The sequence below is a fragment of the Mirounga leonina genome, unplaced genomic scaffold, assembly GCF_011800145.1.
Source record: "Mirounga leonina isolate KUSES-001 unplaced genomic scaffold, KU_Mleo_1.0 Mir_114, whole genome shotgun sequence".
NCBI lineage: Eukaryota > Metazoa > Chordata > Mammalia > Carnivora > Phocidae > Mirounga > Mirounga leonina.
In genome coordinates this window covers 45,207,441-45,221,285 of record NW_023270265.1, presented here as the reverse complement: position 1 = coordinate 45,221,285, position 13,845 = coordinate 45,207,441, and the positions used below count along the sequence as shown (strand labels likewise).

Genomic DNA, 13,845 nt, shown 5'->3' with positions numbered 1-13,845 from the left:
AGAGGTGAGACCCACAGGAGGAGGACTCCCGTCTGCTGGAACCAACAGTCTGAGGAGCTGCGGGAAGAAAGGACATGTTAGAACAGCAGGTCACGTGGAGGTGGCTGATGAGGCTGGAAAGCTGGGCTGGGTCCAAGTGAGGAAGAGCCTCCAATGACAGTCCTAAATGATGTCTTTTTCTGTGTCTTAGTCCAGGTGACGGAGGGTCTCTAAAACTGGGACAGATCTTACAGGGTCACTCTGCCCTGCACCAGTGGTCAGAAAATCCAGTGATAAAGAAGGGTGAAAATCTCAATATGCTACCAATTCGAAAGAGGGCAATGGAACAAAATTTGGGTGGCGGTGGGGGATTGCTTATTAAGCTCAGTGCACAGCACGGAAACTAAATGAAGTCTCTCTTGATTTACATTCTTGGTCACCCTCACATCCCTTTCAGCTATTCCAAACTGTGGTGATTACTTGGACTCCTTAGAAGGATCTTTTACCAGCCCCAATTACCCAAACCCACATCCTGAGCTGGCTTATTGCATATGGCACATCCAAGTGGAGAAAGGTTACAAGATAAAATTAAACTTCAGAGACATTTTGTAAGTACTGTGGTCCATTTCTGCTGTTGGAGAAATGCAGGGAGCCCACCTGGGAATGGGGAAACCTGGGGAAGAGAAATTATGTGAACCTCCTCATAGATGGCCACTTTTCACAGAATTGGTGTATAGAGAAAACACTAATACTAGCGCATTGAACTAAGCTGTCGATTTTTCTGAAGATTCTGAGGTCACATCAGGGACTGGCAAAGCCCCAAGTTTGTCCTAATCTTGAGATAGCATCGTGGGGAAAAATCTTTAATCACTTAAGACTGGGATTGCTGAGAATTGAATTGGTTTGGAAAGCTTTTTCACCAGAGGCCCTACTTCTCTAGCTTAGAAGCGGACGAACACTGCAGATTTGATTTCATTGCCATCTATGATGGTCCCTCCACCACCACTGGCCTGATTGGACAAGTGTGTGGCCATGTGAGGCCCACCTTCGAATCCTCGTCAGACTCATTGACCGTGGTGCTATCGACAGATTACGCCAACTCCTACCGGGGCTTTTCTGCTTCCTACACTTCAATTTATGCAGAAAATATCAACACTAGTAAGTCATGTTCCTTAGCTATTTTGAGCTCTCTGAAGATTGTGTCCATAGAAACTGCTCCTTGATTCTTAGCCTACCTGTGGCTATCCCTATTTGCAAGCCTGTCGTATATACTTTGGAACATATATTCATAATCTGAAGCTGGAGAATAGTTCTGTGCATTGCTTAGTACGAGAGGAAATTAATGGTTTTATTAACTGGAAAAAGATTTCTGTAGAAAATAGGGACCATTTTCTGTAATGCCTTCTGTAAAGGCACTATTAAATATAATAGATTTACAGATTCAAGTTGCAGACAAGGTCACAGTGAACATTGTAGAAGGTGGATCAACTGCTCTGCTGTCTCAGGCTTCTGATTACGGTTCAAAGCAAAAAGGGTTTTGAGTTTTTATATAGTCTTCTGTACACATAGCTTTTCAAGATCCAAAGTTCCTAGCTGACATAAACATAATCATCCTCTTTTTTTTTTTTCTGAACAGCATCTTTAACCTGCTCCTCCGACAAGATGAGAGCCATCATAAGTAAATCCTACCTGGAATCATTTGTATACAATGTGAATAACATACAACTGAATGACCCAACTTGCAGACCAAAAATATCAAACGTGGTGGAATTTTCTATCCCTCTTGATGGATGTGGGACAATCAAAAAGGTAAAGTGAGACACTGAGCCGGGTTTTGCCAAATGCCAGTGGTGCGCTGGACAATGCTGGCAGCAAAATCCTTGCTGGTGGCTTTAACGAGCCACTCCCAAATCTTTATGGCTTGACACATGGCAAGCCTGTGTGAACATTTACATGCACGCACACATTTAAGCACAAGTGCCAAATCAGCACATTTATTTTCAGGGTAATTAGAGGTGGTTCTCTTTCCCAAAAGGTGAAGAACTCTGAAAACTCACTGAAGAACATTTGAACATCTAGATGCTGCGAGTGTAGCAGCCTACCAGTAATACTTGTATAGAAAATGATTAGATCTCACATTTAGCAAAAACCGAGCTATATTGTCATGATCTTCTTCTTTCCCCTGCAATGGGAGAAGGTCAAAACGTGATCCTTGTTTTAAAGGCGAGGGACAGAAGTTTGTGATTTGTTTTCCATTTTCTAGAACTTCAAGATCTCAGACATTTGCAACCTGTAGGTCCCTTTAGGTTGTATACCCTGAACTTTCCATTCATGTCATTAAACAACAATCTTGTTGAGAAGAATGGCAGCTTACTCCAGAGAATCGATAAGGATAGAAATAAATCATTACCTTCTGCTCCAAATGAACACCTATTATGTGTGCACCCTAGGGAAGGCAGCCTGGGGAAAACCTATTGCAAGACTTCTGTCTGCATACACTTGGGAAGCCGCCCAGTGAGCCACACTAACCTAATGATACTTACGGAAGGAGGCCTCACCTTACAGGGTCTCAGGTCTCTCTAGGGATCGAAGTTTGCGTTCAGAATTGTTTTTAACATAACTGAAAAAAGTTCTGTCTAATTCTGTCTTCAGGTCTTTCTAAGCCAAGCTCTTATCTCTCATCTCAAATGTTTTCTTCCTACCCAGAAGTTTCTTAAATAAAGCATACTGGAGCCTATAGTATCCTGACATGAAAGCGGCTATCTTGTGATTTAAGAAAATTGTGTCTCTACCCACGGATGTTATTCATATCTGTGCTCTAAACTATTACTGGACTTAACATACAACATTTGAATTCCATCTCATTCTGCAGGTAGAAGATCATTCAGTTACTTACACCAATATAATCACTCTTACTCCATCCCCCACGTCTCAAGTGATCACCCGTCAGAAACATCTGCAGATTATTCTGAAGTGTGAAATGGAATCTGATTCTACCGTGGAGATGATGTACATGACAGAAGATGACATAATACAAAATCAAAGCGCACTGGGCAAATATAACACAAGCATGGCTCTTTTTGAATCCAGTTCATTTGAACAGCCTTTCCTGGAGTCACCATATTATGTGGATTTGAACCAAACACTTTTTGTGCAAGTCAGTCTGCACACCTCAGATCCAGATTTGGTGGTGTTTCTGGATACCTGTAGCGCCTCCCCCACGCCTGCCTTTACATCTCCAACCTATGAGCTAATCAAGAGTGGGTACGTACTGCTGGGTGACATACTTTTCTGAGGATTAATAGTGACTTGAATGAGGTGGTATTTTCGGTGCATGGATACATGATTCATGTATGCATACTGCATAATTTTTTTCTAGTACTGCTACCATGGAATTTCGTAAATGTAATCATTTTATGAAATAGAGTCACTGTGTACTAATTACAAATAAGTTACAGCATTTCTACAACCACAGCCCATATCCACTAGAATTTTTAGTCTATTTCCAAAATATTTGCTGGTAGAAACGAATTTATTTTTTGTCAAGAAGGCTTTATGTTTTTGTTTTTGCCTTTTTTCTCCACATTTTGGTTATTTTCAACAAAATCCCCAAAGATTATTTCACTTGTTCCAGCTCCAGAACACAAACGTAATGGAATTTGTAAGTCTCTATGGAATTCTTTAAAAAAAAACCTAAAAAACCAGTAAAGGGGCGCGTGGCTGATTCAGTCGGTAGAGCATATGACTCTTAATCTTAGGGTCGTGAGTTCAAGCCCTACATTGGGCGTGGAGCCTACTTAAAAAAAAAAATTTTTAGGGGCGCCTGGGTGGCTCAGTGTGTTGAGCATCTGCCTTCGGCTCAGGTCATGATCCCAGGGTCCTGGGATCGAGCCCCGCATCGGGCTCCCTGCTCTGCGGGAAGCCTGCTTCTCCCTCTCCCACTCCCCCTGCTTGTGTTCCCTCTCTCACTGTGTCTCTCTCTGTCAAATAAATAAATAAAATCTTTAAAAAAAAAAAAATTTTAAAAAGTAGTTTTTTTGGAAAGGAAAGGTCTCCTTTTTTTTCTATAAGCTGATGGACTTTAACTACATCAGCCATACTGACACATTCATAGCAAGTGTAGAAAGTAATGTGTATGAGCTCTAATATATCTGAATTGATTTTCTAATTAATTCACATGAAATAGAAATTTTATTGCTGGAGGGAATTTTATTTTACCCAGGAATCAGATTCATAGCCTTAGCTCACTGTAGTCTGACCTAAAGACATTGTCTTTCTTTCTTTTTTTTTTTTTAATTTTTTTATTCTTATATTATCCCCATACATTACATCATTAGTTTTAGATGTAGTGTTCCATGATTCATTGTTTGTGCATAACACCCAGTGCTCCATGCAGAACGTGCCCTCCTCAATACCCATCACCAGGCCAACCCATCCTCCCCCCACCTCTAGAACCCTCAGTTTGTTTTTCAGAGTCCATCATCTCTCATGGTTCGTCTACCCCTCTGATTTCCCCCCCTTCATTCTTCCCCTCCTGCTACCTTCTTCTTCTTCTTTTCTTAACATATATTGCATTGTTTCAGAGGTACAGATCTGAGATTCAACAGTCTTGCACAATTCACAGCGCTCACCATAGCACATACCCTCCCCAGTGTCTATCACCCAGTCACCCCATCCCTCCCACCGCCCCCCACTCCAGCCACCCTCAGTTTGTTTCCTGTGATTAAGAATTCCTCATATCAGTGAGGTCATATGATACATGTCTTTCTCTGACTTATTTCGCTCAACATAATACCCTCCACTTCCATCCACGTCATTGCAAATGGCAAGATCTCATTCGTTTTGATGGCTGCATAATATTCCATTGTATATATATACCACATCTTCTTTATCCATTCATCTGTCGATGGACATCTTGGCTCTTTCCACAGTTTGGCTATTGTGGACGTTGCTGCTATAAACATCGGAGTGCACGTACCCTTTCGGATCCCTACTTTTGTATCTTTGGGGTAAATACCCAGTAGTGCAATTCCTGGATCACATGGTAGCTCTATTTTCAACTTTTTGAGGAACCTCCATACTGTTTTCCAGAGTGGCTGCACCAGCTTGCATTCCCACCAACAGTGTAGGAGGGTTCCCCTTTCTCTGCATCCTCGCCAACATCTGTCGTTTCCTGACTTGTTAATTTTAGCCATTCTGACTGGTGTGAGGTGGTATCTCATTGAGGTTTTGATTTGGATTTCCCTGATGCCGAGCGATGTTGAGCACTTTTTCATGTGTCTGTTGGCCATTTGGATGTCTTCTTTGGGAAAATGTCTGTTCATGTCTTCTGCCCATTTCTTGATTGGATTCTTTGTTCTTTGGGTGTTGAGTTTGATGAGTTCTTTATAGATTTTGGATACCAGTCCTTTATCTGATATGTCATTTGCAAATATCTTCTCCCATTCTGTTGGTTGTCCTTTGGTTTTGTTGACTGTTTCCTTTGCTTTGCAAAAGCTTTTTATCTTGATGAAGTCCCAATAGTTCATTTTTGCCCTTGCTTCCCTTGCCTTTGGCGATGTTTCTAGGAAGAAGTTGCTGCGGCTGAGGTCGAAGAGGTTGCTGCCTGTGTTCTCCTTTAGGATTTTGATGGACTCCTGTCTCACATTGAGGTCTTTCAACCATTTGGAGTCTATTTTTGTGTGTGGTGTAAGGAAATGGTCCAGTTTCATTCTTCTGCATGTGGCTGTCCAATTTTCCCAACACCATTTGTTGAAGAGACTGTCTTTTTGCCATTGGACATTCTTTCCTGCTTTGTCGAAGATTAGCTGACCATAGAGTTGAGGGTCCATTTCTGGGCTCTCTATTCTGTTCCATTGATCTATGTGTCTGTTTTTGTGCCAGTACCATGCTGTCTTGATGATGACAGCTTTGTAATAGAGCTTGAAGTCCGGAATTGTGATGCTGCCAACTTTGCTTTTCTTTTTCAACATTCCTCTGGCTATGCGCGGTCTTTTCTGGTTCCATACAAATTTTAGGATTATTTGTTCCATTTCTTTGAAAAAAGTGGATGGTATTTTGATGGGGATTGCATTGAATGTGTAGATTGCTCTAGGTTGCATTGACATCTTCACAATATTTGTTCTTCCAATCCATGAGCATGGAATGTTTTTCCATTTCTTTGTGTCTTCCTCAATTTCTTTCATGAGTATTTTATAGTTTTCTGAGTACAGATCCTTTGCCTCTTTGGTTAGATTTATTCCTAGGTATCTTATGGTTTTGGGTGCAATTGTAAATGGGATCAACTCCTTAATTTCTCTTTCTTCTGTCTTGTTGTTGGTGTATAGGAATGCCACTGACTTCTGTGCATTGATTTTATATCCTGCCACTTTACTGAATTCCTGTATGAGTTCTAGCAGTTTTGGGGTGGAGTCTTTGGGGTTTTCCACATAAAGTATCATATCATCTGCAAAGCGTGAGAGTTTGACTTCTTCTTTGCCGATTTGGATGCCTTTGATTTCTTTTTGTTGTCTGATTGCTGTGGCTAGGACTTCCAATACTATGTTGAATAGCAGTGGTGATAATGGACATCCCTGCTGCGTTCCTGACCTTAGGGGGAAAGCTCTCAGTTTTTCCCCATTGAGAATGATGTTCACTGTAGGTTTTTTATAGATGGCTTTTATGATATTGAGGTATGTACCCTCTATGCCTATACTCTGAAGAGTTTTGATCAAGAAAGGATGCTGTACTTTGTCAAATGCTTTTTCTGCATCTATTGAGAGGATCATATGATTCTTGTTCTTTCTTTTGTTAATGTATTGTATCACGTTGATTGATTTGTGGATGTTGAACCAACCTTGCAGCCCAGGGATCAATCCCACTTGGTCGTGGTGAATAATCCTTTTAATGTACTGTTGGATCCTATTGGCTAGTATTTTGGTGAGAATTTTTGCATCCATGTTCATCAGGGATATTGGTCTGTAATTCTCCTTTTTGATGGGGTCTTTGTCTGGTTTCGGGATCAAGGTAATGCTGGCCTCATAAAATGAGTTTGGAAGTTTTCCTTCCATTTCTATTTTTTGGAACAGTTTCAGAAGAGTAGGTATTAATTCTTCTTGAAATGTTTGGTAGAATTCCCCTGGGAAGCCATCTGGCCCTGGGCTTTTGTTTGTTGGGAGATTTTTGATGACTGCTTCAATTTCCTTAGTGGTTATAAGTCTGTTCAGGTTTTCTATTTCTTCCTGGTTCAGTTTTGGTAGTTGATACATCTCTAGGAATGCATCCATTTCTTCCAGGTTATCTAATTTGCTGGCATAGAGTTGCTCATAATATGTTCTTATAATTGTATTTCTTTGGTGTTGGTTGTGATCTCTCCTCTTTCATTCATGATTTTGTTGATTTGGGTCATTTCTCTTTTCTTTTTGATAAGTCTGGTCAGGGGTTTATCAATCTTGTTAATTCTTTCAAAGAACCAGCTCCTAGTTTCGTTGATCTGTTCTACTGTTCTTTTAGTTTCTATTTCATTGATTTCTGCTCTGATCTTTATTATTTCTCTTCTCCTGCTGGGTTTAGGTTTTATTTGCTGTTCTTTCTCCAGCTCCTTTAGGTGTAGGGTTAGTTTGTGTACTTGAGACCTTTCTTGTTTCTTGAGAAAGGCTTGTATTGCTATATACTTTCCTCTTAGGACTGCCTTTGCTGCATCCCAAAGATTTTGAATAGTTGTGTTTTCATTCTCATTGGTTTCCATGAATTTTTAAAATTCTTCTTTAATTTCCTGGTTGGCCCATTCATTCTTCAGTAGGAAGCTCTTTAGCCTCCATGTATTTGAGTTCTTTCTGATTTGCCTCTTGTGATTGAGTTCTAGTTTCAAAGCATTGTGGTCTGAAAATAGGCAGGGAATGATCCCAATCTTTTGGTACCGGTTGAGACCTGATTTATGACCTAGGATGTGATCAATTCTGGAGAATGTTCCATGGGCACTAGAGAAGAATGTGTATTCCATTGCTTTGGGATGCAATGTTCTGAATATGTCTGTGAAGTCCATTTGGTCCAGTGTGTCATTTAAAGTCTTTATTTCCTTGTTGATCTTTTGCTTAGACGATCTGTCCATTTCAGTGAGGGGGGTGTTAAAGTCCCCCACTATTATTGTGTTGTTGTCGATGTGTTTCTTTGCTTTTGTTATTAATTGCCTTATATAATTGGCTGCTCCCATGTTAGGGGCATAGATATTTACAATTGTTACATCTTCTTGTTGGATAGACCCTTTAAGTAGGATATAGTGTCCTTCCTCATCTCTTATTACAGTCTTTGGTTTAAAATCTAATTTGTCTGATATAAGGATTGCCACCCCAGCTTTCTTTTGGTGTCCATTAGCATGGTAAATGGTTTTCCACCCCCTCACTTTCAATCTGGGGGTGTCTTTGGGTCTAAAATGAGTCTCTTGCAGACAGCATATTGATGGGTCTTGTTTTTTAATCCAATCTGATAGCCTGTGTCTTTTGATTGGGGCATTTAGCCCATTTACATTCAGGATAACTATTGAAAGATAGGAATTTAGTGCCATTGTACTGCCTGTAAGGTGACTGTTACTGTATATTGTCTGTGTTCCTTTCTGGTCTATGTTGCTTTTAGGATCTGTCTTTGCTTAGAGGACCCCTTTCAAGATTTTTTGTAGGGCTGGTTTCGTTTTTGCAAATTCCTTTAGTTTTTGTTTGTCCTGGAAGCTTTTTATCTCTCCTTCAATTTTCAATGACAGCCTAGCTGGATATAGTATTCTTGGCTGCATATTTTTCTCATTTAGTGCTCTGAATATATCCTGCCAGTCCTTTCTGGTCTGCCAGGTCTCTGTGGATAGGTCTGTTGCCAATCTAATGTTTCTACCATTGTAGGTTACATATCTCTTCTCCCGAGCTGCTTTCAGGATTTTCTCTTTGTCTATGAGACTCGTAAGTTTTACTATTAGATGTCAGGGTGTTGACCTATTTTTATTGATTTTGAGGGGGGTTCTCTGTGCCTCCTGGATTTTGATGCCTGTTTCCTTCCCCAAATTAGGGAAGTTCTCTGCTATAATTTGCTCCATTATACCTTCTGCCCCTCTCTCTCTTTCTTCTTCTTCTGGGATCCCAATTATTCTAATGTTGTTTCGTCTTATGGTATCGCTTATCTCTCGAATTCTGCCCTCGTGATCCAGTAGTTGTTTATCTCTCTTTTTCTCAGCTTCTTTATTTTCCATCATTTGGTCTTCTATATCACTGATTCTCTCTTCTGCCTCATTTAGCCTAGCAGTTAGTGCCCCCATATTTGATTGCACCTCATTAATAGCCTTTTTGATTTCAACTTGGTTAGATTTTAGTTCTTTTACTTCTCCAGAAAGGGTTTCTCTAATAACTTCCATGCTTTTCTCAAGCCTAGCTAGTATCTTTAAAGTGATGATTCTGAACTCTAGATCTGACATTGTACTAATGTCCATATTGAGTAGGTCCCTGGCAGTTGGTACTACCTCTTGTTCTTTTTGTTGAGGTGATTTTTTCCGTCTTGTCTTTTTGTGCAGAGGAGAATAGATTAATGAGAGAACAAAATGCTAGCAGAGTAACAACATCTCCAGAAAATATACTCTAAACAAATCAGAAAAGACCTGAAGTAGCGGGAAAAGAAAGGGAAAGAGAGAAAAAAGAAAAAGAAAAAGATAAAGATAAAAACAAACAAAAACAGAACAAAACAAAACAACAACAACAAAAAACCAGAATGTGATCAAATATGATCTATATGGTATATAGATCAGTGCCACACACTAGATTTTGGGTGTATTTTGGTCTGTTAGAAGAACGTGCCTCCCAAAATTTTAAAGAAAGAAAAACTTATATATATACAAAAATAAGGGTTGATATGATGAAGGGATGGAATATGACTGTAAAGATGGAAAGTATAAAAAATTTTATAAAAGGAATTGATAAGAAGTTGTTTGAAAAAAGAAAGGATTTAAAAAAAGAAAAAAGAAAAAAAAAGGGAGAGAATATGGTCAGGCAGGGGAGTAGAAAAAAAGCCATATACTAGAGATTTAGGGTATATTTTGATCTGTTAGAAGAAACTATCTCAAATTTTTAAAGAGAGAACAACTTATATATATATATATGCCAAAAATACGGGTAACTACTATGAAGGGATAGAATATGACTCTAAAAATGAAAAATAAAAATGTTTTTTAAAAAAGGGATTGATAAGATGTTGGTTGAAAAAGGGAAAAAGAAAAATTCAAAAAGAAATAAAAAGACAAAAAAGACAGTTAAAAAAAAATTAACTTTGAAAGACTAAAGAATCATGGTAAAAAAGCCATGAATTCTATGTGCAGTAGTCCCCTAGCGCTGGAGTTCTGCCGTTCTCATTGATCGGTAAACTTGGTCTTGGCCGGCTGTTCTCGCTGATCTTCTGGGGAGGGGCCTGTTGCCGTGGTTTCCAAATGTCTCTGCCGGAGGCGGAAGTGCCCCGCCCTTGCCCCCTCCCGGCTAAGTCATCTGCTCGGGTTTGCTCTCCGGGGCTTTTGTTCCCTGCGAGCTTTCCGTCCAGCTTTGGAGGCGGAGAGTGAAAATGGCAGCCTCCCAATCTCCGCCCCAGAGGAGCCGAGAACTCGGGGCCCCGCTCCTCAGGGAGCCCCCAGAGAAAGGCCGTCAGTCACTCCCATCTCCCCGGTCTCCGGCCGCACTCCGTGCTCGCCCGGCCTGTGACCGAGCATTTCTGTCTCTAGCACCTGACCCGGTGTGGAGTCTCCAAACCCAGCAGATCCCTGCGGTGCCCTCCCGCGCGGCTCCTCCCGGGGGAGGAAGGTGAGTCTCCCCGGATCTGCCGCTTGTTGGGTCCCTGCCGGAGGAGCAGGGGCCCGACTGTGCCGCGGATCACGGTCAATGGCCACCCCGAGCTGAGAGCCCGCGCCTGGGCTCCGCCTCTGCAGCCGGCTTCCCTGCTCTGTCACCTGGGAGCTCTGCCACACTCAGGCACCCCCAGTCTTTCTGTGACCCCGAGGGTCCCGAGACCACACTGTCCCCGAGGGTTCCACCCCCCGCTTAGCCACCGGAGTGACGTCCCTCGGCGGAGCAGACTTTTAAAAGTTCCGATTCTGTGCTCCGTGGTTGTATCACTTGCCAGAAGCAGCCGACGGAGGCCCCTCCCCCGCCGTCTATCCTCCCGAATATCGCCTCGGATTCACTTCTCCGCACGTCCTACCTTCCAGAAAGTGGTCGCTTTTCTGATGAGAGAGTTGTTGCTCTTCTTTTCTTCGATCTCCTGTTGAGTTTGTAGGTGTTCAGAATGGTTTGATCCCTATCCAGCTGAATTCCTGAGAGGAGACGAAATCCAGGTCTCCTACTCCTCCGCCATCTTGCTCCGCCCCCTCTTTCTTTTTTTTTTAAGTAATTTTTTTCCTCTCTAAATTTTTATTTAAATTCTAGTTAGTTAACATATAGTGTAATATCGGTTTCAGGAGTAGAATTTAGCGATTCATCACTTACACAATGCACCTGATCTCATCTGATCTCAGAAGCTAAGCAGGTCCAGGCCTAGTTTGTACTTGGATGGAAGACATTTTTTTCTAGAGAACGTTTTGGCCCACGAATCACACCATTCAAAGAAAACTTTGTATCCTCTCTTTTCAATATTGAAAAGACCAAACTGTGAATTTTCTAAATGTGCCATAAATTCTGTTACAGATGTAATCAAGATGAGACTTGTAAGATGTATCCCTTATCTGGACACTATGGAAGATTCCAATTTAATGCCTTTAAATTCTTGAGAAGTCTGGGCTCCGTATATCTGCAGTGTAAGATTTTGATATGTGATCATAGTGACCCTCAGTCTCGCTGCAACCAGGGCTGTGTCTCTCGAAGGAAACGAGACATTTCTTCATACAAATGGAAGACTGATTCTGTCATAGGACCTATTCGTCTGAAAAGGGATCGAAGTGCAAGTGGAAATCCAGGTAAGAAAAAAAGCTATTTCATGATCTAAGAACACCTCATGGTTCATTAAATTCTGCTCAAATGTATTCCTTCTTAAGCATGTACAGTTTAGAGATTTATGATATTTGTAACAAAGCCCTAAATAAGGTGAGCACACAAGATTAATTTTTCTTTCTATTAGTTGATAAAATGAAAACCATGTACCTTTTAAGCATATGATGCACTGATAATTCACCATTATTCGCATGGCTTTTGAGTATAGATGTAATGTCCTCACTTCTAAAAACAATAGTTTCTCTTAGCTTCCTGACTTATAGACACACCATGGCAGATAACAGAATCAAAAGCAATGTATTTTAATTCCTAAATGAGTAAAATCAGATGAACCAGCGTCTCACACAAATCACCTTTTGGGGGAAAAAAAGCAACTTTTTCTAAAACAGAGAAAATACTATATTTTCAACACAGCCCCGCTTCTTTTTTAAAGGTTGGAAAAATGAGCCCTGCCAGGTCCCATAACAGAGTGATAGCGAATGCCCAAGGACAAGCCACGGCTGAATGGCTTCGATAGACTATAATTACATGGAAACTGTTTATAAGAATTTATCTCATATGAAAATGACCCTGGCATAAGAGAATCTTATGACCTCTGTCTTTATTATTATTTGAATGGTTTGGGAAGGAGTAGGAGTCTAGTTTGTAGCAAAATATTTCTATGACAAAAACAAAAGAACACAAACAAAAATTAAATCCAGTAATTTTATAAACACAGTCACTAAAAAGATGATGCATCTATGGATATTAGTCTAAATTAGTTGAAAATTTGTGACCGAAAGTTATAGAAATATCATGCACATTAGAAGAGTACCCTTTTCCTGTTTGAAGAGAAGAAACTAGTTGTTTCTCCATCGATCAAATATATTTTGGTGACTATGGGAGATAGTGACTATCAATAGATGAACCTGCAGTTGTTTGATTTTGATACTTGAATTCCACAAGTTTCTCACCTTATGTCAGGGAAACAAATTAACTATTTAAACAAACAAATGTAGGGACATCTTGGCTTTTAAATTAAACAGAAACATAAACTAATTGAAATAGTTGCTAGCAGTTCCTGTATGTTGTTTTGGCATTAAATAGCATATATTCATTGATGCCTAAGATTTGTAGGCTATGGAGAGATACACATTCATGAAAATTTTGTAATGCCAAGTGATACTTTTCTTTAAATGATTTTTGTCTGGTTTCCAATTACAGGATTTCAGGATCAAATACACAGAGAAGAAACTCAGAATCAACCTTTCGACAGTCTGCATCTGTTTTCATTCATGGTCCTTGCTCTGAATGTCGTGATTCTGGTGGTGATCATAGCGAGGCATTTTGTGAATCAGGGAACAGACTACAGATACCAGAAGCTTCAGAGTATTAACTAACCGGTTCAGCCTTCAGTGAGACACATTTCTCCCGAATGCCAAAGGAAATGCTGCCTCATGGCTACACATTATGAATAAATTAGGGAGAACCCCATAAAAATGACACACAGGTCCTGCTGTCACCATGTTCAGAGTGTGCTGTCTTGCAGGGGTGATTGAAATGAACAAACATTATGTCCGTGCTAAAGAACTGAAGCCACCAACATATTAAATGAATTAGAAATGTCCTTTGTCACAAGCGTGAAACATTCTCAGTAAACATTAGGTGAAAAGAAGAAGGTTGTTTTTACTTAAATCTTCAACATTAGATGTATTGGTTTCCTAGATGCAAATAGGCTACCTTTTGAAACATATACAAGGGTTATAGTTGCTGAAACTAAGTGTGATGGAGAGAATTGCCATCTTGTTTATTCACTATAATGCAGAGCTTTAGCATTTTACAACTTACTCACATCTCAGAAAGGGCTTTGGAAAGAAGAAAGCTATTTCATGAACTAAGAACAGGG

General features: G+C 40.4%; 1 protein-coding gene across 1 annotated transcript; it reads left to right on the top strand.

Moving 5' to 3' along the window:
• The first annotated feature begins 53 nt into the window (after positions 1-53).
• LOC118027418 (CUB and zona pellucida-like domain-containing protein 1) lies at positions 54-13,804 on the top strand. Its single transcript, XM_035030786.1, has 6 exons — positions 54-587; positions 920-1,137; positions 1,616-1,788; positions 2,852-3,243; positions 11,658-11,926; positions 13,164-13,804. Exons 3-6 carry the CDS (start codon positions 1,642-1,644, stop codon positions 13,337-13,339), a joined length of 984 nt encoding a protein of 327 aa, XP_034886677.1. The 5' UTR covers positions 54-587; positions 920-1,137; positions 1,616-1,641; the 3' UTR covers positions 13,340-13,804.
• Positions 13,805-13,845: the final 41 nt, after the last annotated feature.